The following is a 27,854-nucleotide window of genomic DNA, read 5'->3' on the forward strand; positions in this document are numbered from 1 at the left end:
TGTAGAATATGGAAAAAAAACAAAAATATGACCATCTTTATATGTGGCTAGTGGAGGAATAGTCTTCTTATAAATTTTTCTTTTTAAAAGTTCCAACTATTATACTTGGCTCTGTCTTCTGAGGATCAAATGGAAAGAAGGAAGGAATGGAGAGAGGGAAGCCATGATCCATTATTTTATTGTTTTAAATTATGTTTTTCTATAAATTTACATAAAAAATCTGCCTAGCATGTTGCATTGATTAAATTAACTAAATATCTAATTACTAAGTCATATCTATGCTATAGCTCTCAATACACATAGAGAGCTTAAAAATAATGAAGCATATTCAATAATATTGCTGTCTTTACAAATATTATTATTATTATTATTTTATTAAGGCTTTTTATTTTCAAAACATATGCATGGATAATTTTTCAACATTGACCCTTGCCAAATATTATATTCCAACTTTTCTCCTCTTCCCCTCACCTGCTTTCCTAGATGGCAAGTAATCCAAATGTTATTATTACTAATAGTGTGATGAAAGCTCAAAAAATTCTTATGCAACAAAAATTCTATACAACAAAATATTTTGGAAAATATTTATTCATCTTTCTCTTACCTTTTCCAAATTATTCTTGGGTATGTTTTATGATGGACATATGTTTCTGAGATAGAATAGGTATATTTTTATAAATGTATATGCATAAAAAACAATAATAAACATATATTGGAGATACAATCTTTCTCTTCTCTTTACTATTAGACTGAACTTTCACAAAAAAAAAAAAAAAAAAAAAAAAAAAACTTGGAGACCATTGATTTTTAGGACCTTATTATAGTCCAGAGATGCCTTTTCCAATTTAAAGTATACTATGGAGTAGGAAAATACATAAACTTTTAACTCTATTGCCTCAACCGATTGGGACCTAAGGATCATGGGGTAGAGAAGCTCTAGGGGAATACAAGAAGGAGGTGGGGAAAAGGTGGGGTGTTGTTTTTTTTACTGTTAAAGAATTTAAGAATCTTTGGTTAACTGGGAAAAAAATATTAGGATACATGAATATATTGGAATTTTTACTGTGCTATAAGAAACAATGAATGTGAAAGAAGCACAATAAATTTATATGAACTGATGCAAAGTGAAGTATACAGAAAAAGGATATACAATATACACTGACGACAACAATGTTAACTGGAAAGGGCATAAGTGAAACAATTGAATGCTTCAAAATTATCGTGGTGAAGTTTGGCAGTTAGAAATATGAAAAAACACTTTCTCTTGTTTCACAGAAGAGGATCATTATTGATATGTTCTATTCCTACTTATGTTGCATTTATTTATTTGTGTGTGTTGTATCACTTCAGTAGAATAGAAGCTTCTTGATGACAGAAGCTGTTTAAGGGCTTTTTAAAATTGGTATCTCTAGAATCTTAATATAGTTCCTTATTATAATACTCCAAAGATTTGTGATCTCATATATGTGAGTACTCCTTCCAACTGTATAAATCACTATCCTATCTATGCCTGTCCATTTTGTTTGATATCTCATCCATATCCTCCCTTAGGTCACCAAATGGAATCCCAAAGTCCTGGAGACCTTCATTTTCTCTTGACATAAAAACACTAGTGATTGTCCATTACTTTTTTATTGGATACCATTGCATATACAATGCCACTATAGATACCTGTATATATCATACAGACCCAAACTACAGTTTTATATTCTACTTCATACTATTTACCATTTACTGTATATTCTAAGCTATAAAAGTCTAGAAATCTTTTTTTTTCCCCAACAGGATTTTATATTTCTACCCCAACGGGGCCAGGAAATAGAAAAGAAAGAGTTCGCCTTTCAAGCCTCTCTTTAATTCCCTCTTCAGATCCAGTTTGCCTTAGCTTCTGGTAAGTCAAATTTATATAATTTAAAATGTGAACATTACATTCATATTATAACAAGATAGTCTTCTGCATTTTCTAATTCAGAAATTTCACTAAGAGTATTTTGCAAACTGTAATTCCTAAGTTGTTCACTTGTTTCAGTCATGTCTTTTTCTTTGTGACCCCATTTGAAATTTTCTTACTGGAGTGATTTGCCATTTCCTTCTCCAGCTCATTTTGTAAAAGAGGAAACTGAGGCAAATAGGGTTAAGTGACTTGCCCAGGGTCACATAGCTAGAAAGTGTTGGAAGTCAAATTTGAACTCAGGTGACTCTAGGTCCTTGCTCTACACACACACACACACACACACACACACACACACAGCACCATCTAGCTGCCCTACCCAAACCCATAATATATATGCCTTCACAAAGAATGCCCAGATTAAAACCAGGTAGCACCAAAGGGTACTTCACAACCAGATAATGCCATGTAGCTTTTTCCAGAGTTGTGTGGATCATCACCCCAACTTTTTCTGGGAACCAGATTTGCTAGCAATCAGACCAGACAGAAAACTTACTCTGCAGGGGTTTGAAACCAGATTCTCCCATGGCCAAATGGAGGTGTCCACTGTCAGGCACAGTTGTGGCTGGAAATTGCTCTTTCCCTAAGGCTCTGGAAAAAAATCCAGAGGGCTGGCCTCTCCAAGCAATGAACCCAGATCCCCAGCCGCCCTAAAGCCTAAGGTGGAGCTCCGAATGTCTCTATTCTCTAATCCTCCTCATTTTCTAATATCTCTGTGGGAAGCCTCCAAAATGTAATGCTGGAGAAACAGAGGCAGGATAGAGATTAGAGATTATTTAATAATTTATTAAATGGGAGAGATTTACTGGGACCAAATGGATCCATGGTTTGGTCCCAGGGCTGAATGAGACTATTGTCTCCAAGAATCCAGCAAACAACATGAGTTCTCAATGACATATATACACATGGCTCACACCCAGGGGGTTGACTGAGGCAGGGGCAGAGTGAGGGTGCTGAGAGCAGAAAGGAAGTCTGACAGGGTGGGGTGAGCCTCCGGAGATGGGATGACCTAATGGGGGGAGGAACCCCAGAAATGGGGAGAGGCATCTTGATAAGACGGTATCTGATATTCTGGTAGCTTGGGATGGGGAGAAGCATTCTGATATTCTAAAATGTAAGATCTTTTATCCTTATCAAATATTCTGATTAAGAGGGAGGGGTGGTTTTGCAGGATTGAGCAGAACAATTAGGGAAACCCAGGCAGGACAATTTAGGGAAATTGAGTCAGTATAATTAGGGAAACTGAGTCAGAACAATAAACAAGACCTGTGGCATAACATTAAGTTTCTGCTCCTCAACCCCAAAAGAAACACTTTCTGTGATAAGGAAAAAAGATAAAATGTTTAAATAACTGCCTTTACTTTAATTAAAAAAAAAAAAAAGAAAAAGCTTTTAAGTAACAAAGTTAAAGGGAAAGAAATGGGAAATATAATAGTAACTATATCAAAATGTTCCCTGTTAAATATATGACAATTTACATATATATAATATAATCAATCAATAGAGCCAGCTTTTATATTCTGCATTATACATATTATGTGATTTGATTCACACTACAATTCTGTGAAGGAGGTGCAATTTTATAGATGAGGCTGAAGAGCTAAGTGTTTATTAGTAAGTGTCTGAGACAGGAGTTGAACTCAGGTCTCCTTGATTTCAAGGTCAGTGTTCTTTCCATTACACTACTTTGCTGCCTCTATTATATCATCTTTAGTGGTTTTAAAAAATTATTTTTGTAATATGCCCTTAAAATGAGAAAGTTCTTGTCAGCTGTATTTCTAAAATGATTTCTAATTAGCCTGTATGGTTACCAAACTTCAGTTACTGATTTTAAAGGATTTCCAACCTGTAGAGAATGGTTTTGTTGCTTACTGCCACAAGAACTTCATGAATATAGTAGAAAATACTTTTGAATTAAATTCACTTTGTTATTTGTGAAAATGATTTTTAACATTAAAAAAAAAATTGAGTTCCCAATCTCCCCTTATTGAGAAGGCAAACATTTAGTACATGTTCATACATAATTAATCATGCAAAATACATTTCCATATTAATTATACTGTGAAATAAAATAGATTAAAAAACAAACAAGAAAATTACATTTTTTAAAATATGCTTTGATCTATATTCAGACTTATCAAGTCTTTCTGTGATGGTGCATGACATTTTTTTCATAAGTCTTTTGGAACTGTCATTACTGAGAATAACTTAAGTTATTCATAATTGATCATCTTAACAATATTGATATTATATGTGTTCTTTTAAAGCTGTTTGGAAGGGAATTTGGGAGAGTTTAGGTAAGTCTTTGCCGTTTCTCTGCCATCTTGGCTCCATTTTCACTTTTTTTAAAGGATAATGAAACCCTTATATTTCTAATGTAGGTATTACATGTATGGTGAAAATGTCTACCGCTTAAGCATTAATATCAGCACCAAATATGATGTGGAAAAGACAATTTTTTATAAAGAAGGAAATTATGGCAACACTTGGAACTATGGACAAGTAACAATAAATGAAAAAGTTGAATTTGAGGTTGGTAAAGATATTGTCTATATTTTCAAATACTGGAAAGTCTTATTACTATGACTTTTATTACTTTTTATTTTCTTTAGCCAAGTCTGGCATCCTATAAATCTTATATATTTAAATTCTATAAATTTGTAATTTTCAGATCTAAGGAAGCCATTGGCTCCTATTTCTAAGATGGGGCAGTATGAGGAAAGAAGGAAAGTCTTTTGTACTTTGTAAGATGAGCTAGTCACCTGAAATTCTTTGACTTGCTAATGTTCATTTATAAATATGAAGTCCAATCAACTTTTCACTCTTATAGTGGTCACTTATACTTCCAAAAAAATAAAAACTATTCCCCAAATAGTAAAATAGGAGAGATGTTCCAGTTATTACCTGCCCTTAGGGCTAAGCTAAGGAAACAGATGAAGTTAGTGAGAGGTGATAGGAATTTGATTCATTTCCTCCTACCCTCAGCCTCTTTTGAGTGCTCCCCAACTATTCTAAGGGAAAATACTCATATGAAAAAACGTCATATGATAAGATTTTCAGCATTCTCTAGATGAAGTTAAAGGAATCAAATTTTGCCTTTGGATGTGTCTCAGATGCAATCATTTTGTCCTTATACTCACTCAGTAAATTCCAATAGCTTCCTATCACCTCCAAGTATTTCTGTACATAGAATCTAAATCTCCCTTTTTAACAGTCATTATCCATATTTTTGTTCCCTGGGACCAAGCAGAATAAATTTAATTCCTTTTCTACATGACTTGACTCATGATCCCCCCAAGTAGTTTCTCCTTTCAGGTCAACTATTTCCATTCCCTTCAAGCCAGTCCTCATTTAGCATCATTTTGAGGCTTCTCATCATTCTGACATCCTTGTAATCTTCATCTCTAACACAATGCCTAAAATATGGTTTTAAATATCTGCTGACTGATTGATACTTCTGAATGTATTCTAGTTTATCAGCATTTTTTGTTAAATTTGGCACCCAGAACTGAGTCTAATATCCCTGTTATAGTCTAATCAAAGTCAATGGGATTATCATACCTTGTATTCTAGAAACTGTAGTGTTTTAAATGTAATTTAAGATAGAATTTTTTGTGGTTCTCTGTCTATGATTTTATCCAAGTCATTGCTAAAAATGTAGAATGCACAAGACTAAGAGTAAATCTCTATATGTTAGAAGACAAAGAAAATGGAATCCAAAGAGACCTCCCTCCAGGTTGACTTTGGTTCCAGTTATTCTGTTATTTTGGAATCTTACAATTATCTATCTCATGTCTCTCCATCTTGTTCATGAGAAGTACATTGTCAAATATAAAGCTATGCCAAATATAAAATAGAGGTAAGCATTCCCCTATTCCAACAATCTGGTAACTGTCCAAAAAAAAAAAAAAAGGAAATTAAAATGATCTAGCATGACCTGTTCTTACTTATTTTGACCTCTGATGATTACTTATTTCCCTTTCATAAATTATTTTTAAATAACATATTCTGCCATTTTTGCCAATAATCGAAGTGAAAATTGCTTTCTTGGGTTTTTCAGATACTTCTATCTTTTATTTTAAAAATTAGCAAAATCCCAGGAAAGTAGATATACGCATATGTATATGCATCTGCATACATGTACATATGTATTTATTCATTTCATTGGGTGTATATATGGAATATGAAATGAATGGAAATAAAGATACATTGATCATTTTAGGGACAAAAATCAAATACAAATTGTTACTTATCAACAATGGGAAATTAGTTCAATCTAGAACCCACAAAAGACATTCAAATTTTTTGGTATAAGTCTGAGAACATGGACTCCTCAAGTAGGAAAATATATTTGGTATTGCTTGACAGGCTTTTCCTATCATCTTCTCACCCTATGAACAATCCATAAATTGAAAGTGACTTTAACACCAGTACTCTCTTAGTTCGGTTGTTTTTTTTAAGTTCAGATTAAATGAGGCATTCACAATTCACAATTGAGTAGTTAACAAAAGGAACTCTGTTTTGCTCTACCATGGTAAAAATACACAACAAGGATGGCACTTAATTTTTCTGGTCTCAGCCTCTTACATCTCCCAATAGAAAGGGTCTGGTCATCAGGAGAAGATATACTAAACAATACAGACGCTCACACACCTTCTGGAATCCATAAAGTCTGCAGGGGGGGGGGGGGCACTATGCCCTTAGGTGACTAGGAAACTGCATCACAGAAGCCTTTGTTAATTAGGTCTCTGGAACTGTTTGTCTCCTTTTTTAAAGAAAGTTAATCAGTGTTTCAATAGATAAAAAGAAGGGGGCTGGGCTGCTCCATATTCTGGGAGGAAAGAAGAGAAATTATGTTACAGAAACACTGGTAAAGAGCTCAGGAAATTCTCCCTTTCTTGAAAGAAACCAGATCCCAAAATTGGGTCAGATTTTGAAATAGATTTTGGGTCAATTTTAGTTAGATAGATATTTGGTTTCCTAAATTTTCAGTTATACACAAAGAAATAAAATACATATTTTAAGTGTTAATGGTGTTAATATTTTTATTATTATTTCAAAATTGACAAACATAAATAAATGTATTTTCCTTTATAAGGAAGAATAGAAAAAAAGGGATCTTACATAGAACTGTGAATCGCTGTTTATGTATAGCTTATTCTTTTTAAAAGTATATAATGTATTTAACATTGCTTTCAAAGTCATTGTTTCTCTGATTTCCTCTGATCCTCCTGTTTTAAACTGTGCATCTTTGAAATGATTCATTGATGCTCTCTTATTCTTTTTCTTCTTGTCCTCTTATTATCATCCCCTTCTTCCCTTGATTCTCCTTCTTAAAAGGCTAACAAAACAAAAAAAATTCTCTTAAAATCAATAAGCCAAGTTAAGCAAAATATATCAATACATTGCATATGTCCAAAAGGGTATGTCTTATTCTCCATCTTTAATCCATTGCCAGTCTGCCAAGAGAGGAGAAATATATTTCATTTTCTGTTCTTTAGAGTCATAGTCATTGCATTAAACAGTTACAAAGTCTTTCAAGTTTTTTAAAAAACTATATTATTGTTATTATATAAGTTATTTTCCTCTTCCACTTCATTTTCTGTCAATTCAAATACCCAAATCCTCTCAGGATTTTTTTCTGAATCTGTACCTTTCATTATATCTTATGGTGCAATATTTTCCATTGTCATACATCATAATTTGTCTATCCATTCCACAATTGATAAGTACAATTTAGTTTCCAATTCTTTGTTACAACAAAAAATGTACTATGAACATGTGAATCCCTCCTCCTCTTCCTTTTAACGTTTTAGGCCAAAAGAATGTAATAGAATTTAAGTTTTCAAATAACAGTCTAGAGAAAAATACTTATAAAAATAGCAATTGTAAACTGAATAGCTAAATTTCATAAAGCATGAAAAAAAGCATTTTGGATAAAACCCAACTGTTAATGGAAAAGTGATCAAAGGACATTTTTACCTTGTGAGGAAATAAAGAAAAGGCAGTAGATGTTGCCAGTAACCTTGATAAAAACTCAACTTTTCTCTCTCATAAACTTGTAGTAAGCCTAAAAAAGCAGAGCATGATTAGACTTCTGAACCATTATTTTTAAATTGCCCACATAACCATAGATCTGGCAAATCCATCAAAAGTAAGAGCAAGAAAGCCTATCAGCCATGTGAGAGTTGTGTGTGGAAGAATAGTGTAGTTCCCGGCCATAGATAACTTGATTATTTTTCCCTTTGTGTATACATTACATTTCCCTATTCTGTGTGTGTTCTTGAGAAGAATTTTGCTATGCTAACTGAAAACCTCTGAAAAACACATCATGAACCAAAGTGTTTGCATAATGCTTTGTCACAAGGTCATCTACATCCCTGATGATTGAATCCTCATTGATTTTTAGTTAAATTGATAAATAAATCTGTTTTAATATTGCAATGGGAAAGAATTTCTTCCTATCTTAATAACATGTATGTATTTAACAGCATAACTTTAACTTCTCAGAGATTATGTACCTGCCTTTTTTCTCTAATATTGTGATTTTCAGATCAAATAATAGGAGTGATTTGATGTGGCAGATGAGTAGGGTAACTTAGGCAGGTGGAGTCTTCTAATGACTTCACCCACTCTATGGCTAGTTGACTATTTAATCTATGAATAAAACCATTCCAATCTGCTCCTAGAATTATAATTTATGGAATGTTTCTAGTGCAGATTGAGCTATTTGTTATTAAATTTATAAATATCTTCTCTATCTTCTGATTTATTACTTAGGTTCTTTTTGATGCTTATAAAAATGGATTCTTGAGTGACATTGCCTTGGATGACATTAGTCTAGCAAATGGGATTTGCAGTAAGAGTCCATATCCAGAACCAACCCTGGTGCCAACTCCACCACCAGAGCTTCCTAGTAAGTATCTGAATATATTTTCCCCCATTTTTCTAATTTTGACATTTTCATGTTAGATTCTGAGTTTGAGTTATACATTTTCCATTTTAAACTAGCTAATAATTTGTGGAAATTAAAAGGGATTTTAAAACATAGACACATATGAAATGGCTTAAGATGACCTACAATTCATGCTTCCCTTAAGGAAACTGAAATCACTTTAGCTTATTTGCTTGTCATATTTCAGGAGGCATAAGGCAATATATAAAGTTCTGGGCTTGGAATCAAGATTCAAATTCCATCTCTGACATGAACAAGTCACATACTTTTTCAGGCTACTAGCTCCTTGTCTTAGATGGTGATTTGCATTAATGGAAAGCATCTCTATATGCTTGAAATCATAGATTCTCAAGAGTATTTCTAAATCATATTGTTAAATCTGCAGACCCCTAAAGCCCTTATACCTTTTCAGGTTAATAATCACAACTTCTTCATCTTGTATCTATGAAATTAATTTTTTAAACTAGATTCAAATTTTCATATTTAAGGGTTAACCCTTTTAAATAACATTCACTTTAATAAAGAAAAATCAAGGATTCTCTTTCATCCCTGCCAAACTCAAGCTATTAATGTTTCATGCATTTAATTACTTGATATTCCCTAGGAAATTTTTAAGCTATCTCCTTCTGTGAATATCTAAAAGGGATTTCTTTTTGTTAAAGCTCAACTGCTTTAAAACTTTTTCATCTCAAAAAAGTACTCTTATATTTATCCAGATGGTACAATAAATGCAATGTTATGCACAATCAAATAGACTTAATACAAGCAGTATGTTGGAAGCAAAATTTCCTAACTTCTTGCCAAAAGGTTGTCTGAGTTAGCTTGTAACTGTCTATCTGCAGAGTAAGCAATTAATTATAGCATAAATATTGAAGAAAGTAGCTCCAGGGAATAGTCAAATGTAGGCATTTAGCATTAGTAAACTCCAGCAATCCCTGGTCCTGTCAAGTACTTTAATTTAACTCTTCCCTTAGCTACAAGAAGCTTATCTAAAAGTAATAAATAACTAAAATGTGTCAAATGATATTTCACGAACCTTAGTAGCCCTATTAAAGGACACATGTAAGTTTTCCTCTATAGTTAGATCATCATTAAAGTGAATTTGTATCATCATAATTAAAATTGTGATTTTTCTCAAATTTGACTTTGGAGAATTGCTTATAGAAATGGTGAAAGAAGAGAGAATATGTATGTGTAGACTATTAGATTTTTGCATAAAACAACAACCAACCCAGCAGCAATGTGCATTGACATACCATATTAAGAGTTCAAGATATCCTGGATTGTCTCAAGTTAGATAGTCAGTGGTTTTCTGTTTTGAACATATGCAGTGGACATTATAAAATTTGTATAGCAGAGAAAGATAAGCAAAAGGCTACTTGCATTTCCCAAACTGTATCAATGCATTTTGGAGATACCTTCCAGGTTCCAAAATTGATGGAATAAGTAGTTAAAGATAAAAAGATTGAGGAGCCAAGATGAATGAGAGTAGACAGGTCTTTGAGCTCTTCCTGGCTTCCCTCAGGTCAATACCAGATAAAGCCTCTGAATAGTTTTGGAGTGACAGAGCAAATATTTGGAGAATAACAAACTTCCAGCAGAAGATATTTTGGAAGAATTTTAGGAAATATCTGTCTCAATTGGGTTGTGTGTGTGTGTGTGTGTGTGTGTGTGTGTGTGTGTGCGTGTCTGTGTGTGTATGTATGTGTGTATGCATGTGTGTGTATGTGTGTGTGTGAAGTTATAGACAGCATAGGGTGCAATGCAAGGCAATACAGTGCAATGCAGAGAGACCCATGGTGGAGAGGTTTCCACTGGCTAAGGGAATCAAGCAGGAGGCTTGTAGCCAAAATATAGCAATGTTTGCTACCCTGTCCTGGTTGAGAAACCAATTGATCAGCAAACTAGCTATGAGACCTCCAACACAACTACAGAAGGCAAATAGTGAACCCCTGCACCCCAGCATAACACGAGGCTTGACCATGCCCAACCGGTACAGAAAGGAAGCTGGTAGCACCAGTCCCAGAGCAACATGAAGCCACTGTTATCTGGAGAGGAAGCTTGGGACAATCTTCCCTTTTTCCTAAGATTCCCACATCTCAGACTTTGATAATGAAGAAAAAATCCAAAAGAGCTCTGACCATAGAGAGCTTTTATGGACACATATCACTTTCTTGTGTAGGTCCCAGACTTGTCTTGCATATGCCCTGAAGAGCTGCATTCATGGAAAATACAATTACAATAGGTAAATAGCAATAATCATAACTAACATTTATACAGCATTTACTATGTGCCCAGGCACAGTAGCATTTTGCAAATAATTTCTCATTTGATTCTCATAACTTTAGGAGGTAGGTACTATTATTATAATACTCATTTCACAGATGAGGAAACAGAGATTAAGTGTCTTACCTAGTGTCACACAGCTCTGAGGCCAGATTTAACTCAAGGTCTATCATCATTCCAGGTCGTGTTCTATTCATTATGTAATCTAGCTGTTCCTAAATAGTTGTCTATTAGAAATAATGTAGATAGATTTTGTATTTAGCAAGATAAAAAGACACAATTAGAAATGCACGTCTGTCATGTCCATCTCAAATAAAGAAGAGAACTGAGACATATACGTACGTGTTATTTTATAATAATAATATATCCTATTTATTATTTTTTCTTAGCACTCTAGTCATCAAAGTAAGTACACTTAGTTTAAAAAAATACAATTATATATTTTTCTGTTTGTCTGTTTAGAGGTCACCAATTATATGTCCTTATATTTGAAGAAGAAAATTGAAGATATAGGTACTACTGGTCACTGTAGTCATGCTACCACGATGTGAAGATTAAATCACTTCCCTCTTCTCTCCTTGTCCTTTCTCAAGAGATCCTCAAAAACTCCCATGTTGGAAGCAATCTTTGCTTTCCAGTCCTCATTTCCCATTAGCTTCCTCTCTTTCTAAGCCAGAAGAAACACAATTCCCAAGGTCTTTAGCACTAGAGGTCCCCTTCTGCAAAGCCAACCGAAGTTTTATCCAAGGGTTATTATTCTAGCAAACATGTAGAATTTGTCTTCACTGACTTTCTAGCTCTAGAAGATAGATGACATGTTTCTGTTATCAGAAGCATATCTTATATGCTGAAGGCATATCAAACCAGGAGCCAGGAATTAACGTTGCTAAAATATAAGAAGAATATTTGGAAGTGAATTTATTTCTTATAAGGACATATTCAGAACTAAGTAGACTTGGAAAATACACTGCTCAAAGGAAAGTTAGCTTTGGTTGGTATCGATAACCAATAAACATTTATTAAATACCTTCTGTGTGCCAGGTACTGTGTTATGCTCTGGTGATACAAATAAGAAAAAGACAAGCCCTCTGCCCTTAAGACGCTTACAATTTTGTAGAGGAAAAGAATGTATAATATGAAGCTACAAAAGAAGTAGAGACTCACCAGAGAAAATGCTACATAGGAACATGATATCCATAAAGTCAAAAGCAAGCAGAGCAGCTGATGAGAAATGATGTTTGGGGAAGAGTTTATTATTTCAGTCTGTAAGATCGGAAAGGCAGCTGAGAGTGCTGGGGAAGTGTTGAGAAATCTCGGACAACTCCTTACTACCCTCAAGGGGATCCACAACCTGAACATTTCAACCACAGCCTGATGAATGTTCTAAAAGCACTGAAATCAAAAGAAAACTTCAGCATGCAAAGAAAGCTTTGTAGATGTGTGTACAATTCCACCAGAAGTATGCTGTAAGAGACAGGATGGAATGGGATCATTTGTGCATATAGAGGAATTATCCTTATGAGAGAAAAAGGCCACTTTTTTGTGTTATAGGAATGAAAGAAAAGGGAGAAAAAAACATGGGAGACTTGAGGAAAGATTTAAAGGTTTGGAAGAGCTATTTGATGAATGGGAAAGTGACTTGATTAGGGAAATGTGCAAGGATTGCCTTGTTGTAATCAGAGCCTGATGGAAATTATTTAATATACATTAGTAGAAGACCCAAATAGCAGTGTTATGATTTAAAGATAATAGCAAACTAGAAAGCTGTGATTTGATTTGTTTTCTTATTCTTATTAGCAAGAGAACAAATTTTTAAAATAATTATAGGGTAATTAAAATAGATGTAATGAAGTTTATGATTGTGTCTAATGCATTTGTAGTACTCACACAGGAAGTCTATGTTCAATTTTCTTAGTCAAACAAAGATGATTCAGGCTTCTTTTTTATTATAGCTTTTTATTTAGAAGATATATGCATGGGTAATTTTTCAGCATTGACAATTGCAAAACCTTTTATTCCAACTTTTCCCCTCCTTCCCCTCACCCCTTCCCTCAGATGGCAGGTTGACCAATACATGTTAAATATGTTAAAGTATAAGTTAAATACAATATATGTATACATGTCCATACAGTTATTTTAAGGCTTCTTTTAAAAAAATCTTTTAAAATAGTATTTTATTTTTCAAATATATGTAAAGATAGTTTTTAACATTCATTTTTGTAAAACTGTGTTACAAATTTTTTTCTCTCCCTTCCTTACCTCTCCCCTCCCCAAAACAGCAAGCAGGCTAATACTGGTTAAATATGTGCTATCCTTTTAAACATGTCCATATTTGATATGTTGTGCAGGAAAAATCAGACCAAAAGGGGGAAAAAACATGGTAAAGAAAAAACCAAACAAACAAAACCCCAAAAGATGAAGATACTGTGCTTTGATCCACTTCAGTCTCCAACTTCAGTTGATCATCACATAATCTTCTTATTATTGTGTATAATTTTCTCTTGGTTCTGCTTGCTTCACTTAGCCTCAATTCATTAGGGCTTTCCAGGCTTTTCTTAAAGATGATCTCGGTTTCTACCTAGACTCATGAAGAATACTGAAACTGGGGTCAGATTTAAACGGGCTTATGGAATAGATGAAATTTACCTTTGAATATCTCCTCCCTTACATGTCCATTGATCTATAGGAAAGTTAGCTGATAACATTCATTTACAATAAAATTAAAATTTTAAAGTGATACATCTTCCAAGTTAATTTTCATTTTTAAAGAATCCTTGCAGGAAAGAATAAAGTTTAGTACAAAGAAATTAATTACTAATAAGGATAATTTTAGGTACCAAAAATAAATAAAATTAGTTTGATGGTTGTAGTTTAGGAAGAAATAAAGGTAATTTATAGCATCTCTCAAATTTAATCAAAAGCAATTACCCATATTGTCTGCAGATTGTTTGGCCTTAATTGGAAAAAGTGTTGTTAATAGTGTCTTTTAACACTACTTATTGAAGAAACTATTTAACTCCCCAAGTGTTATTTCGTTATTAAAAATAAAAGCATTAAACTTGCTTTTACCTATTAAGTTAGTGTCATTAATTCTCCTTCTTTTAAAAAAAAATCCCATATATATTTCAGAATCTCTTTTGACTGACACATTCTTGTGTCACTTTATTGTTATTAAAGTTTGACAATGCCTTGAAAATTATTTACTCTATCACTATCAATCAGCAGCAATTTATTAATATATCTTCAATGTTCATTCTTTTAGCTGACTGTGGAGGCCCTCAGGAACTTTGGGAACCAAATACAACATTTTCTTCTATGAATTATCCAAATAACTACCCCAATCAAGCTTTCTGTAAGTCATGATTTTTTATTATCATCAGAGAATTGGATATTTTTAAATTATTGTTTCAAATTTAAAAATCAGTTACAGACTTAGCATATAGTTTAATAGAATGTAACTACATATGATTGTTTAAGGAAAAAAAAACCAAGACAATGAAAAATATTACCAACAGCCCTAAAAAGATGAAGAATAAGCCAAATCTACCTAAATAAAAAAAATTGACCAAGGTTTGTTTTAAGAAAACTGAGAGCATTGAATATTGTTTGTAATGGAAAATAATTCAGCAGAATGGATCAAAAGACAATTTTTATGTAAAACATATAATTGATTATTCATTCAATAATATCTATTGTGTATTTATTTTACACAAAGTACTCTGTGGCAGTTCTCAGAAGAAGAAAAATTTCCTTTGAAACTAAAGTTCCCAGATTTTGTCTAAGTGTAGGACTTACTGATGACTCATTAATTACAATAAATTTTTTCAGTGAATGAAAGGAAGATAGTAAAAAAAGAAAAAGGAAAGCAGAACACACAAAGTTTGACATAGCAATACATTAAATCCAACTCAGGAAAAGGAAAGAATTAGAAGAAGAGAGAATAGAGAATAAACAGGAATATAGTTTCTGAGATTGATGATAAGCAAAACAAATTCCAGCTATAAGGGATTGGGTCATGGAGCAGGAGGAATGTGAGTCAACATGGAGTTTAAAAGAAAAGAAAAAAAATTGTAAAGCCTGTGATTATAGTCTGAGACAAGGAGAGAGAAGAACAAGGGAGACAACACAAACTGCATCAAGAATAGGTAACTAGAGAGCAAACTCTTTTATCCCACTGTCCTCTTCTTTGTAAAGAGGATGGCAAGTGGTAAAGAGATTTAAAATATAAGACAATATGATAGATGAATAAGCATAATAGTCATAACAGTGAATGAAATAAACTCATTTATAAAATGCAAGATGGTAGTAGATTGACTTAGAAAATAAAAGAGGAAATATGTTGGTATAGAAATACATTCAAGTAAACTTGCTAGAAACAAAAAATAATATATAAGTAAAATAACAAGTTGTAACAAAATTTATTCTATTCCACTGAACTAAAAAAAAAAATCAAGGTTAACAATCAGGACCTTAGACAAAGATAGAACAAAATAAGCATGATAAAAAAAAAAGAAAAGAAAAACAGGGAAAATAAATTTTCCTTAAAGGCACTATATATAACCAATACTTTTGAATATATGATGGTATAATAAGTAAATACTTAGAGGAAAAGTTAAATGGAATTATAGATAGAAATGGACCATTAAATCTTATATGGGGGGACATAATTATATACTCTATTTCAAACTAGACAAAACTAACAAAAATAAACAAGAAAAAAGGTAAGGACCTGAACAGAGTTCTAGAAATCTTAAATAGAGTAGAGCTCTAGTGAGTACTAAAAGGGAATAGAAAGGAAAATGCATATAACTCATCTTTACACTGTACCTTTTTAAAAAATTGAAATAGATTAAGAGGATACAAATTTTATAAAATTGTGGGGGGAAATGTTAAAAATAAGTTATTTATTGACCACAGTAGAATAAAAATTATATTCAATTAAGCACATTTAAAAATAGATTTAATTATTAAGATTAAATTTTAAAATTTCTAAATTTTAAAGAATTGGTGAGTAAAAAAATAAATCATAAAAACAAATTTTAATCAAAGAAAATGACAACATGAAGACAGCATACCAAAACTTTTGACTCCTTATTCCTCCTGATTACTCACATATAATCAGTTGCCAATTCCTTTCACTTCTATATTATCTTTTTATATCTATTCCTTGAGAGGCAATGTGATGTAATAGAATTAAGGTTGGATTTGGAGTCTGACATACTGTAAAGCAAGTATTTATATATATATATTTGCAGTTTCACTAATATGGCTTTTCGATAATATATATAGAGAGAAAAAGTTATTTTGTGTGGTATTTGTTAAGTTCATAGAAAAAATAAAAATAGGAGAAAAAAGGATGTTTTCTATTTAATATGATAAATTATAGCAAACAGTTTCAAATTCATTTTATGCTTTCACCTGAAATAACATTATTAAATCTGTATGTTACTTATAATTAGTGTTATGATGAAGTTAGCTGTTCATGGAATGAAAAGTAATCCTGAAAGAGTTCTGAAATCCTTCTCAGCCAAAATTACTTCTCTGGATCATGCTAAAATATTAACTGTACCCCTAAATTAAGTTGTTGTATTTATCATATTTTAGGTATCTGGTACTTAAATGCCGAAAAAGGGAAGAACATCCAACTTCATTTTGAAATATTTGACTTAGAAAATGTTGCTGATGTTGTTGAAATCAGAGATGGTAGAGGTGACAACTCCACATTACTGGGTAAGTGTTATCCTTTGAATCATTTTAGCATAGGTTTTAGCATAGAATTCAGAACATCTGATTGGCTCATGCAGGAATACTCATTCTATACAGACTTTTTTAGGAAGGATGAAAGATCAGGGAAATGCTTTGTATCTTGTGTGCTATTCACTGTGTACTCTTATTTGTTGTTGTTGCTGAGTTATTCATTTGTGTCTAACTCTGTGACCCTAGCCATAACACATCAATACTGTCTACGGGAGTTTCTTAGCAAAGGTGCTGGAATAGTTTGCCATTTTTTTTCTCCAGTGGATTAAAGCAAACAGAGGTTAAGTGACTTGTCCATACTTGATTTGAATTTAGATCTTCCTGATTTTAGACCCAGCACTCTATCCAGTGAGCTTCCATATTCCTTTTGAAATCCATATGAAATAGATATTGAGGGAACAGTATATCTTATCATCCAGGCATCTCTCATTTCTTTCCATTGTATGGATTGAATTGACAGCTTACTAGTATATCTCTCAGAAAATGTTTTAGAAAAAAATGGAAAAAGTTATCAAAAGGCATTGTGGGGCCTCCATGTGGTCCTGGAGATATTTAATATTGGCTAGAAGATTGTACAGATAATCTCTGTACCATCCTAAGAAATGATGCATCTTCCAAATCTAGATATACATCGCTATTCTCCCAGTCACAATTTTGACTATCTGATAGATATCTCCACAAAAAAAGTTATAGCTGAAAAGCCTAAATTCAACTCTTCACCTTCCTCTTTGGGGGAATTCACCAAACTTTCCTATGTCTATTAATTGCACCACTATCATCTGAGCCACTAAAATTCAAATCTTTAGAATTATTTTTTACTCTTTCTTCTCCCTGATTTCCCAAATACAATCATTCACTAAATCCTGTCAATTTCACTTCATCATCTCTTACATCTGACCATGACAGACAGCATAGTGTAATAGACATGGAGTTGTATTTGAAGTTTGATGACTTATTTCTGATCCTTGATTTGTCAACTACTATGTAATCTTGGGCAAATCAGATAAACTCATATTGCTTTAGTTTCTTATTCTTAAAAATGGGTAGATTGGACCAAATGAGTTCTAAAGTTCTTTCTTGCTTGTTATTTATGATTTCTTTTGTTCCCTCCTCTCTACTTAGCTCAGACATTAATCCCAGACCTTCGCCTTGGAGTATTTTTAAAAACTTCCTTATTGATATCTCACTTCCAGTCTCCTCTCAATAACTTAGCCTTCCTCTAGCTTCCAAAGTAATCTTCCTAAGGCACAGACTTAGTTGACTATGGCATTCCTTGCCAGTTTACATTGCTCTTTATCACTTGCAGGATAAAATTCAAACTTTTTATCCTGACATTTATGTTCTCCTCAATCAGACTCTAAACTAATTTCCTGATGTATGTAACATTACTTCCCTTCACAATTCCACATCTAGTTACATTGGACTTTCAGTTACACCCTAAACTCCTCTATATGTTTTTCCTGATTCTATTAATTTATGCAGTAATTTTTCCATTCTCCATTCCTAGAATGTATTTCCTCTTATTCTCTATTTTAAAGAATCTTTATTTTCTTTTGAGACTTCTGTGTAAATTTTTTTCTGATCTCCAACTGACAATGTTAGTTTTTAAAATTTTCTTATTTTGTCCAGATTCAGTTCAATTCAATAAATATTTATTACTTCTATTATTTTATGGGTTAAGTTTTCAGAAACAAAATAAAAAACACCCCAGACCTCAAATGGCTTATTATTTCTTGTCCACAACATTGATTATCTTTTGTGATATTTGTCCATATAGATTCCATATACTACCACACCTCCCAGTACAGTATAATCTTTTTGATGGCAAGACAAATCTCATTGATCTCTGTATCTCAGCACTTTGCACTTAGTAGACACTGAATTGAGTAATTTCTTGAAATAAAAATTATCATTGAAGTCTAGAGCTTATAAAGTCATAAGAAATATGATTAGTTAGCTTCAGGTATTCATTGGTGATGAAGACACTTTGGAAGCTGTCTACTTTAGCACCTTCATTTTGCAGATGAGAAATAGTGAAGTCCAGTTTTGGGGATTGTAAAAGTGTAATTTCAAAAGGTAGGTGAAAGTATAATGGTATTTCAGTACCAAGGTGAGATATGTAATGAATTTTTCCCATCTTTATGATCAGCAGCAAGATCCTTCTCCCCTTTAATACATTATGCTATTATCAGTTTTATGAGAAAATCCTCTTAAGTGTACTAGCTTTTATTATTGTCTATTAGTGACAGTTGCAAGGTATTTCTCACAGCAACTGCTCCTATAAGCCTAAGCTTTTGTCCTCCAGTTTGTGTTAATTCCGTTTCATAGTCTATTAGCCTATGTAGTTACAAACTATTATTAAGTTCCACATTGGTAAAAGGACTCAATATGACCTAATTGTTTATTTTTGTTCTTTTATACTTCCTTCTAGGATTTTATCTCTATTTGATAATAATAATAATGATGATCATGATAGCTAACATTTATCTAATGATTACTATACACAAGAGATTGTGCTAAGCACTTTATAATTATTCCCTCATTGGATCCTCATAGAAATTTTGAGAGACAGATTCTATTATTACCTCCATTTTACAGATGAGGAAACGGAAGTAAACAAAAGTTAAGTTACTTGCCCAGGGTTACAGAGTTAGGTCTCTGGCTCATAACTAAGGCCTGAATTATTAGGGCAAAATTTATCATCTTTAAGCTTTTTGAAAAATGTTGGGAACATTGCCAAGTAAAACTGCATATATACACATTTGTATATGTTACTTCTCCAGAGATGATTGGTTGTAGAAGAGTGAGAGAATCTTGCTTTTTAGTTGAATCAGCTAATTTTTTTTTTAATTGCAGGATAAAGCAAACTTTTTTTTTAGTAATCCTCATGGTGATTTCTTAACAGAGATATCCACCAATAGATATTGGAACTGATCTGTCTCTATTTTGACCTTAATCATTCATTCTAACATACTAAAATAGATTAAGTGGCTTGCTTAAAGCCACATAGCTAGTAAATGAAGATTTAAACCACTGCTCCAAATCTTTTGTTCTTTTTACCACAAAGAAGTAAAAATTGATCTTCTAAAACATCAAAGAATTAATTGGCATATTTGCTTAAATGGACCAGGTTCTTAGGTTTTATAGTTTCTTGAAATAGCACTGCATACATTTACTAAAATTTACTTTTCTTTGGAAACAGCTGTGTACACAGGCTTAGGCCCTGTAAAGGATGTATACTCCACTACCAGCCAGATGACTGTACTTTTCATCACTGATGAATCACAAAATGAAAGAGGGTTTTTAGCCAACTTCACTACTGGATATCACTTAGGTAAGTATACTTTGACACATAAAATATATTTTGTATGAAAGATTTTGAAAATGTTGGATTTAAAATAGGATTAAATTAAGTTTACTATTAACTAAAAGCTCACAACAATATATTATAAAAAATTTACATTATGATCATGGAGAATATTTACCAGGAATGTTGGAATGGTTTAACTTAAAGAAAACTATTATCATAATTGATTACATCAATAATAAAAGTTTCAAACATCATAGGATTATATCAATGGATATAGAAAAAGCCTTTGATAAAGTTAAACAGTCATTTCTACTAAAAACACTTTAAAGTATTGGTATAAATTATTTTTCCTTAATTTTATTTTTAAAAATTCTCTAACATCATCAGCAAGCATTATTTGTAATGAGGATCAACTAGAAACTTTCCCAGTAAGATCAGATGTGAAATAAGGATGACCATTGTCATTAGTATAATTTAATATTATATTGGAAATCCTAGCCGTAACAAAACTATTTCTTTTTTCAGACAATATGATGGAAAATTCCAAAGACTCAACAACAAGTTAGTTGAACTGATAATTTTAGCAAAGTAATAACATATAAAGTAAATCCACATAAATCATCAATATTCCTATATGTCACAAACCAAACTCTGCAAGAAGACATAGTAAAAGATATCCCATTTAAAATAACTCCATACAGTATTTATACCTGGGAGTATACCTGCCAAAGCAAACCAAATCATAAAAAAAACTTACAAATGAAATTAGTTTTAAATGATTGGAGATATATTCATTGTTCATGGACATGACCATTATAATAAAAATGACACCTTTTCCTAAATTGATTTATAATTCAACACTATCCCAATTAAATTACCAAAGAATAATTTTACTTATTATGAGAAATTAATAACAAAATTCATTTGGAAGGACAAAAAGTCAAGAATATCAAAGGAAATAATGAAAAAAAGTAAAGGTTACATTAAATTTATCATATAGCATATTAATCATGTAGCACATATTTCCCCCTTTGGAGATATATGTTATTCTCATATTAAGAAAGAATTAAATACTTTAAGGACATAATATTATTAATATTAATATTAGCAGGGGATGCCAAACCTAAGAATCCAATTTGATCTAATTGAAAGGAGTAATAACCACAAATTCAGGATAATAAAAATAAAAGCAATAAGGTCCTTTATACATGTATACCATTATTTTAACTCAGAGATATTTGAATATTGCAACAAGTTTATTATAAAAAGTAAACTTTACAATTCACCTGCCAGGACCATGCTATGAAAAGAGTAAAGAAGGACATGGTTGTAACAATAGCAAAACTATTCCTTCAAACCTAAACCTAAGGATACAGATAGGACTATCATAGACATAGTAAGATAAAGCTTCTTTAGTTCTGTTTGATTCCAGGTAAGAACCATAACTAATTTTTTGAAAGAGTCTATTTTTCAGAATTGTTAACACATTTGGGGTTAACCAAATGGGAAATTTTTCTGTTCAAAAGAAAAAGCACAATGGGGAAATTGAGACAAGAGAATCCTTCCATTACTCCCTTCTCAACCTTCCCAAGTACTGATATTTGCTTGTAATAATTCTCAGATTTCACTTCTTTGAGTAACTCATAACATTTCCTTTAAATGGTAGATTACCAATCATCATAATTCAATTATACCTGAATTCAAAACTCAAGTTAATATCAAATTACAGCCCCAAGAGATTTTACTTCAAATAACAAATTTTACCAATCACAGCTTTGGGCAAGTTATAGTTATCTTTCTTGTTGCCAAAATAGCATTCAATTAAAATAAAACATAATTTCTAAAAAATATTGATTCTTTGTTCTCATCAAATGCATAAAATGTCTTCCTAAAAAACAAAGAAAAAACCTCCCAGATACACAAATAGATATTTCAATATAACAATTAGTAAAAGAGTAAGAAAATAAATCATATTCTGAGATTTTATACAAAAAGAATATTATGAAAATTCGCTCAAAATTCAGAAAGACAATAGCTTCTGATAGCCTGGACATTTTAAGGTATCAAATATTAATTTCTAATGCAAAAAGAAAAATATTTAAACTGAACTTAATGCATACTGTTCCACATGTAATTTTACCAAATTGATTTTCATAATCAATTAGTAATCCAATTTACTATCTTAGAATCTACAAAATTCTAGTAATTATATCGTTTTTATAGATGATTTTTCTGCAGAGCTGAAAAAATTTATAAATCTGCCCAAATAGAAGGTCTCAAGGATCCGAAAAGTTCCTGAAGAACTTCACAAATTAGGAGAATTTACAAAGTCTTTTGTAGTTTTCTCAAACACTAAGCAATTATCATTATTAGTTTGTTAAGCAAAACATACTCAATTAAATGCTTGGCAATTATTTTATCCATAATAACAATAATATCTAATAAGTGGATTAGTTTCACAATTCCACAGTATTTAAATAATAAAAAGAGTTAACCAAGCAATTACATCAACCTATTAACCGTATTTCTTATTTCCTCAGAATCACAATGCAAGAAAAATTGGAAGCATGATAATAACATAAACAATATTATGGAGTTAAAGCCTAAACAATATTATGGAGTTAAAGCCTGAAACAAACCCTTTCTTCAGTCAAATGACATTTCAGTTGATAGAAAATTATTTCAATCATCTATAAAATTTGGCATTTTATGCTGATTTCATTCAGAGATCAGAGTAATTTTGACACAATTACGTGTATAATTCCTATTCTTGCAGTTTCCAAACATATCACCTTAATATTAAATTTTAACTATATTTTTCATTAAGGCCTTATCTACTTATATTAAGGATCAAATATCACAATTATCTTAATAGGAAAACACTTCTAACTTTAAATGAGTTTACAATTTTAATAGAATAAGCTCTATCCAATCAAATCTGGATCTACAGTGACAAATATTACTATGAGGAATCTCAATTTTCCCATGAGTCATTTATTGCCAGTTCAAATTAAAGAGTCTGCTACACTCAGTTAGTTGCCAAAGAGTTAATTTGCTAGTCTTACATTCTCATTTTCTTCTTTGAGGGTCAAAGAAAGTCTTTTGAAATATGGGAATTCAAACATAGCTTCTGTGAGGTAGTAATGAAATCATGAATGTATATTCCCTTCCATAAAGATTACCAATGGCCCTCAAATTTTTAAAATATGGGGCCAGTTCACTGTCCCTTTGACTATTAGAGGGCCAGACTATAGTAAAAACAAAAACTCACACGCTGTCTCGGCCCCTCAGCCCATTTGCCATAACCTGGTGGGTGGCATAAACATCCTCAGCGAGCCGCATGTGGCCCCCAGGCCATAGTTTGAGAACCCCTGGATTAGACTATACCTTTCATGGGACAGAGTTTTAGAATGTTATACTCAAATAATTCCATGCTACAAACTTATTTCTGTGTTCTCCACTTAATAAATGTTGTAATTGTATAGAATATTGTCAATTTTAAATCATGTTTCATGATTCCAGATATTTTTTTACGCGTAAACAAAAATATCCAAATCAGTGAAATAAAATTCAGAGATAATGAAAATAATCTCTAAACTAATTCTAACCAACCTTTCTCCATCTAGTGTTTACAAATTTCTTTCAAATCCTTCTTATTCAAACCTCTCTTTCCATGTTCTAACACTTTATTTAACTTCACTACTTTGTCAGTCCCTTAATCTATATGTGTATTCATTTATTTTTCTTCAGTCATGCCCCAACTCTACCTTCATAACTGATTTCCTTCATTCCATTGAAAAGGATAGTCTTGGCACATTTAGTACAAGTTTTCTTATAGAATACCAATTAGTTACAAAACTTTAACCTACAAAATAGAAAGTTCAAGGGTTACAGATATTTTCATTTTGTCATACATAACTACTAAAAATTTCAATAAAATTATACTAAAAATATTCAAAGAAAAACAGAGGTAATTTTAAAAAATTCTCATTAAATAAAATTTTGTTTTCTGATCAAAACAAACTTCTTTTTCCAAACTGCAGACTATGAAACCACTTATTTATTTATTTTTTCATTCTCTAAGGTTTTCTTAACATTCTCTGGCTGGTGATATCAACTTTTTTTCCAATGTTATATCACTAAGAAAAAGTGGTAAGGGGTCTAAGTGCTATTAGTAATTTTCAGTAATTTTTTTGTTCTTATTTGTCCTTTAAAAAACTCTACAAAGTGATGACTATAAAACCTACAAGAATAATTATTTCTGCATTTATAAAATTATTTCAATCCAAAATTTAGGAATTCATTGTAAATAAATTACATTTTTACCCATAAATTTAATTATTTACTTACTTTGAATATTTTTTTAAATTTTGAGATCCAAGTTTTCTCAATGTAATATCAATTATGCATGTGAAATCATGCAAAATCTATTTCCATATTAGCTATGTTCCACAAAAAAGCAAGAAAAATGAAAGAAGTGAGAAGTATACTTCCATTCATATTCAGAGTTCATCAGGTCTGTCTTTAGAGGTAAATAATATTTTTTATTATGAATCCTCTGGAATTATCTTGGATCATTATATTGATCAGAACATCTGTCTCATCATTTCTTACGGAACAATAATATTCATCACAATCATATATCACAACTTGTTCAGCTATTTTCCAATTAATAAGCAAGATCTCAATTTCCAAGTCTTTGCCACTACAGTAAGAACTGATATGAATATTTTTGTACTAGAGATCCTTTCCCCTTTTTGAAAATCTACATTTAAATTAAATTTAAAAATTTACAGATGTAGTAGTGATATTACTGAATCAAAAGGTATGCTTATTGTTATAGTCTTTTGGGTATAGTTCCAAATTGTTCTCCAGAATGGTAGGACCAATTCACAACCCGAATAGTATATTAATGTCACTGGTTTTCTATATTCCCTCCATCATTTGTTATTTTCTTTTTCTATCATGTTAAATAATGTAATAGTGTGAAGTTGCACTTCAGAGTTGTTTTAATTTACATTTCTCTAATTATTAGTAATTTACAGCATTCTTACATATGACCATTGATAGCTTTGATTTCTTTTTTTTATTTTTTTATTAATTTTTATAATTATAACATTTTCTTTGACAGTACATATTCATAGGTAATTTTTTTACAACATTATCCGTTGTACTCCCTTCTGTTCCAAATTTTTCCCTTCCTTCCCTCCACCACCTCCCCTAAGTGGCAGGCATTCCCATACATATTAAATATGTTATAGTATATCCTAGGTACAATATATATGTGCAGAACCGAATTTTGTTGTTGTTGTTGTTGCAAAGGAAGAATTGTATTCGGAAGCTAAAAATAATCTGGGAAGAAAAACAAAAATCAAAAAACAAACAAACAAAAAAAATGCTCACAGTTTATACTCATTCCCCAGTGTTCCTTTTCTGGGTGTAGCTGATTCTGTCCATCATTGATCAATTGGAATTGGATGAGCTCTTCTCTATGTTGAAGATATCCACTTCCATCAGAATACATCCTTATATAGTATTGTTGTTGAAGTGTATAATGATCTCTTGGTTCTGCTCGTTTCACTCAGCATCAGTTGATGTAAGTCTCTCCAAGCCTCTCTGTATTCATCCTGCTGGTCATTTCTTACAGAACAATAATATTCCATAACATTCATATACCATAATTTACCCAACCATTCTCCAATTGATGGACATCTATTCATTTTCCAGTTTCTAGCCACTATGAAAAGGTCTGCCACAAACATTTTGGCACATACAGGTCCCTTTCCCCTCTTTAGTATTTGATTTTCTCTTAAAACTATCTTTTCATATCTTTTGACCACTTATCAATTAGGAATAGCTTTCATTTTTTATGATTCTTCTCCTTCCATATTTAAGAATGAGATCTTTCCCCCAATTTTTGGTTTGCCTCCTAATTTAGGATGCTTTGACTTTGTGAATTTTTTTTAATTTCATATAGTCAAATTATTCATTTTATTTTCCTAAATTCTTGCTATCTTTTACTTGTTATAAACTCTTTCCTTATTAATGAATCTGACAGATAAACATTTCCTTGATCCCTTAATTCTTATGTTATTACACTATAGGTCTAAACCATATGCCCATTCTGACTTTATCTTGGTCTATGGTATGAGATATTGGTCTATGCCCAAATTCTGCCAAACTGCTTTCCAGTTTCCCCAGCAATTTTTGTCAAATAGTGAATTCTTTCCCCAAAAGCTTGGATCTTTGTGTTTAACAAAAACTAGATTACTGTGTGTTATGTATTTAATTTATTCCACTGACCTACCATTTCATTTCCAAGCCTGTGCCAGATTGTTATTGGCTCAGCTCACTTTATTGATGAGCAATTAATATTTCTCAGTTGTTTAGATTTGTAGGTTTGTCTTGACATATAGATTCCTGAGGTTATTTTAAATGGAATTTCTCTCTTTATCACCTCCTGCTGATTTCTGTGGATTTTGTTTAATATCCTACAACTTTACTAAAGTTTTTAATTAGTTGATTCTCTAGAGTTCTGTAAGTGCACCACTTACAGTTTTGTTTCCTCATTGCCTATTCTCATTCCTTCAATTTCTTTTTTTCATGTCTTACTAGTACAGCTAGTATTTCTAATACTGTATTGAAGAATAGTGGTGAAAATGGACATCTTTATTTCATCCTTAATCTTATGAGAAGACTTCACAAAGATAGTCTCTAAATAGTTTATGGTACTATAAATTTCCACAATTGAAGAGAAAGATTTCCTTCTCTCATATCTATCTTTATCTCTGTAATCTCGTCTTGGCCTGAATTGGAAAGATAGAAATTAGATTGTATCTTTTGAAAGCTTTTTAAACTTTTCTTTTTCTTCTTGACAGAAAAGTTCTCATTCCTTTCCTTATATTCTAATCAAAGTATATTGTAAAGGAGACAGTTCACATTAGAATTGGCCAGATTCCTGAAATGAAAAGGGCATTTCTTTTGCCAAGGCCCTGGGACTTAGCCAAGAATTCTGCTGCAAGGCAGCTAACAGTCTTATAGTTGGCATTTCTCCCTCAGGTTCTCTATGCTTCTTTCCTCTTCTGTCTTCTTAATTTTCATAACTTTAGCAAGAGGACTTAATAGAGGGGCTTTTCTTGCTATTCAAGGGAAGAGTTTTGTTAAGGGATATTATTGTTTCTTAAATAAATAATGGGTTTAATATTCCTAAATCTGAGATGGACAATATGACAGAATATCAACACTCAGGCCCTGGAGAAACCTCAAAATGAGTTGGATATTTTAATTTAATTTTTAAAAAATAATTTGGTTGGCAAATTTATTCACTTCAAAGTCTCCCTAAATGAACTAGCCATTTGTTTCATTTAACTTGTTTTAGCCTTTAAAATATGTGAAGTTTTACAATCCAAGGTACTAGATATTTATCAGGGCTGTTTAATAAAATAACTTTAGGATACCCAGTTAGTTTGACCGAGCTCAATAAGTACAGTCTTAGAACAACAGTCTTGCCTAGGATTTTTTTTTCCAAATGGTAAAAATGTTTTGGAACAGAAATGCTGGATTCCTTAATGATGACAGACTACTAGTGGCAGAGT

General features: G+C 31.8%; 1 protein-coding gene across 1 annotated transcript in view; it reads left to right on the forward strand.

Moving 5' to 3' along the window:
• TMPRSS15 (transmembrane serine protease 15) overlaps nt 1-27,854 on the forward strand; it is a 138,580-nt gene that overhangs the window by 74,774 nt on the left and 35,952 nt on the right. Inside the window, exons 10-15 of the mRNA XM_074302039.1 lie at nt 1,786-1,891; nt 4,333-4,483; nt 8,732-8,867; nt 14,455-14,544; nt 16,797-16,922; nt 20,152-20,283. Coding sequence (XP_074158140.1) covers nt 1,786-1,891; nt 4,333-4,483; nt 8,732-8,867; nt 14,455-14,544; nt 16,797-16,922; nt 20,152-20,283 — 741 coding nt within the window. The remainder of the gene's footprint in view (nt 1-1,785; nt 1,892-4,332; nt 4,484-8,731; nt 8,868-14,454; nt 14,545-16,796; nt 16,923-20,151; nt 20,284-27,854) is intronic.

This window comes from Sminthopsis crassicaudata, chromosome 3 (genome assembly GCF_048593235.1).
Source record: "Sminthopsis crassicaudata isolate SCR6 chromosome 3, ASM4859323v1, whole genome shotgun sequence".
Classification (NCBI taxonomy): Eukaryota; Metazoa; Chordata; class Mammalia; order Dasyuromorphia; family Dasyuridae; genus Sminthopsis; species Sminthopsis crassicaudata.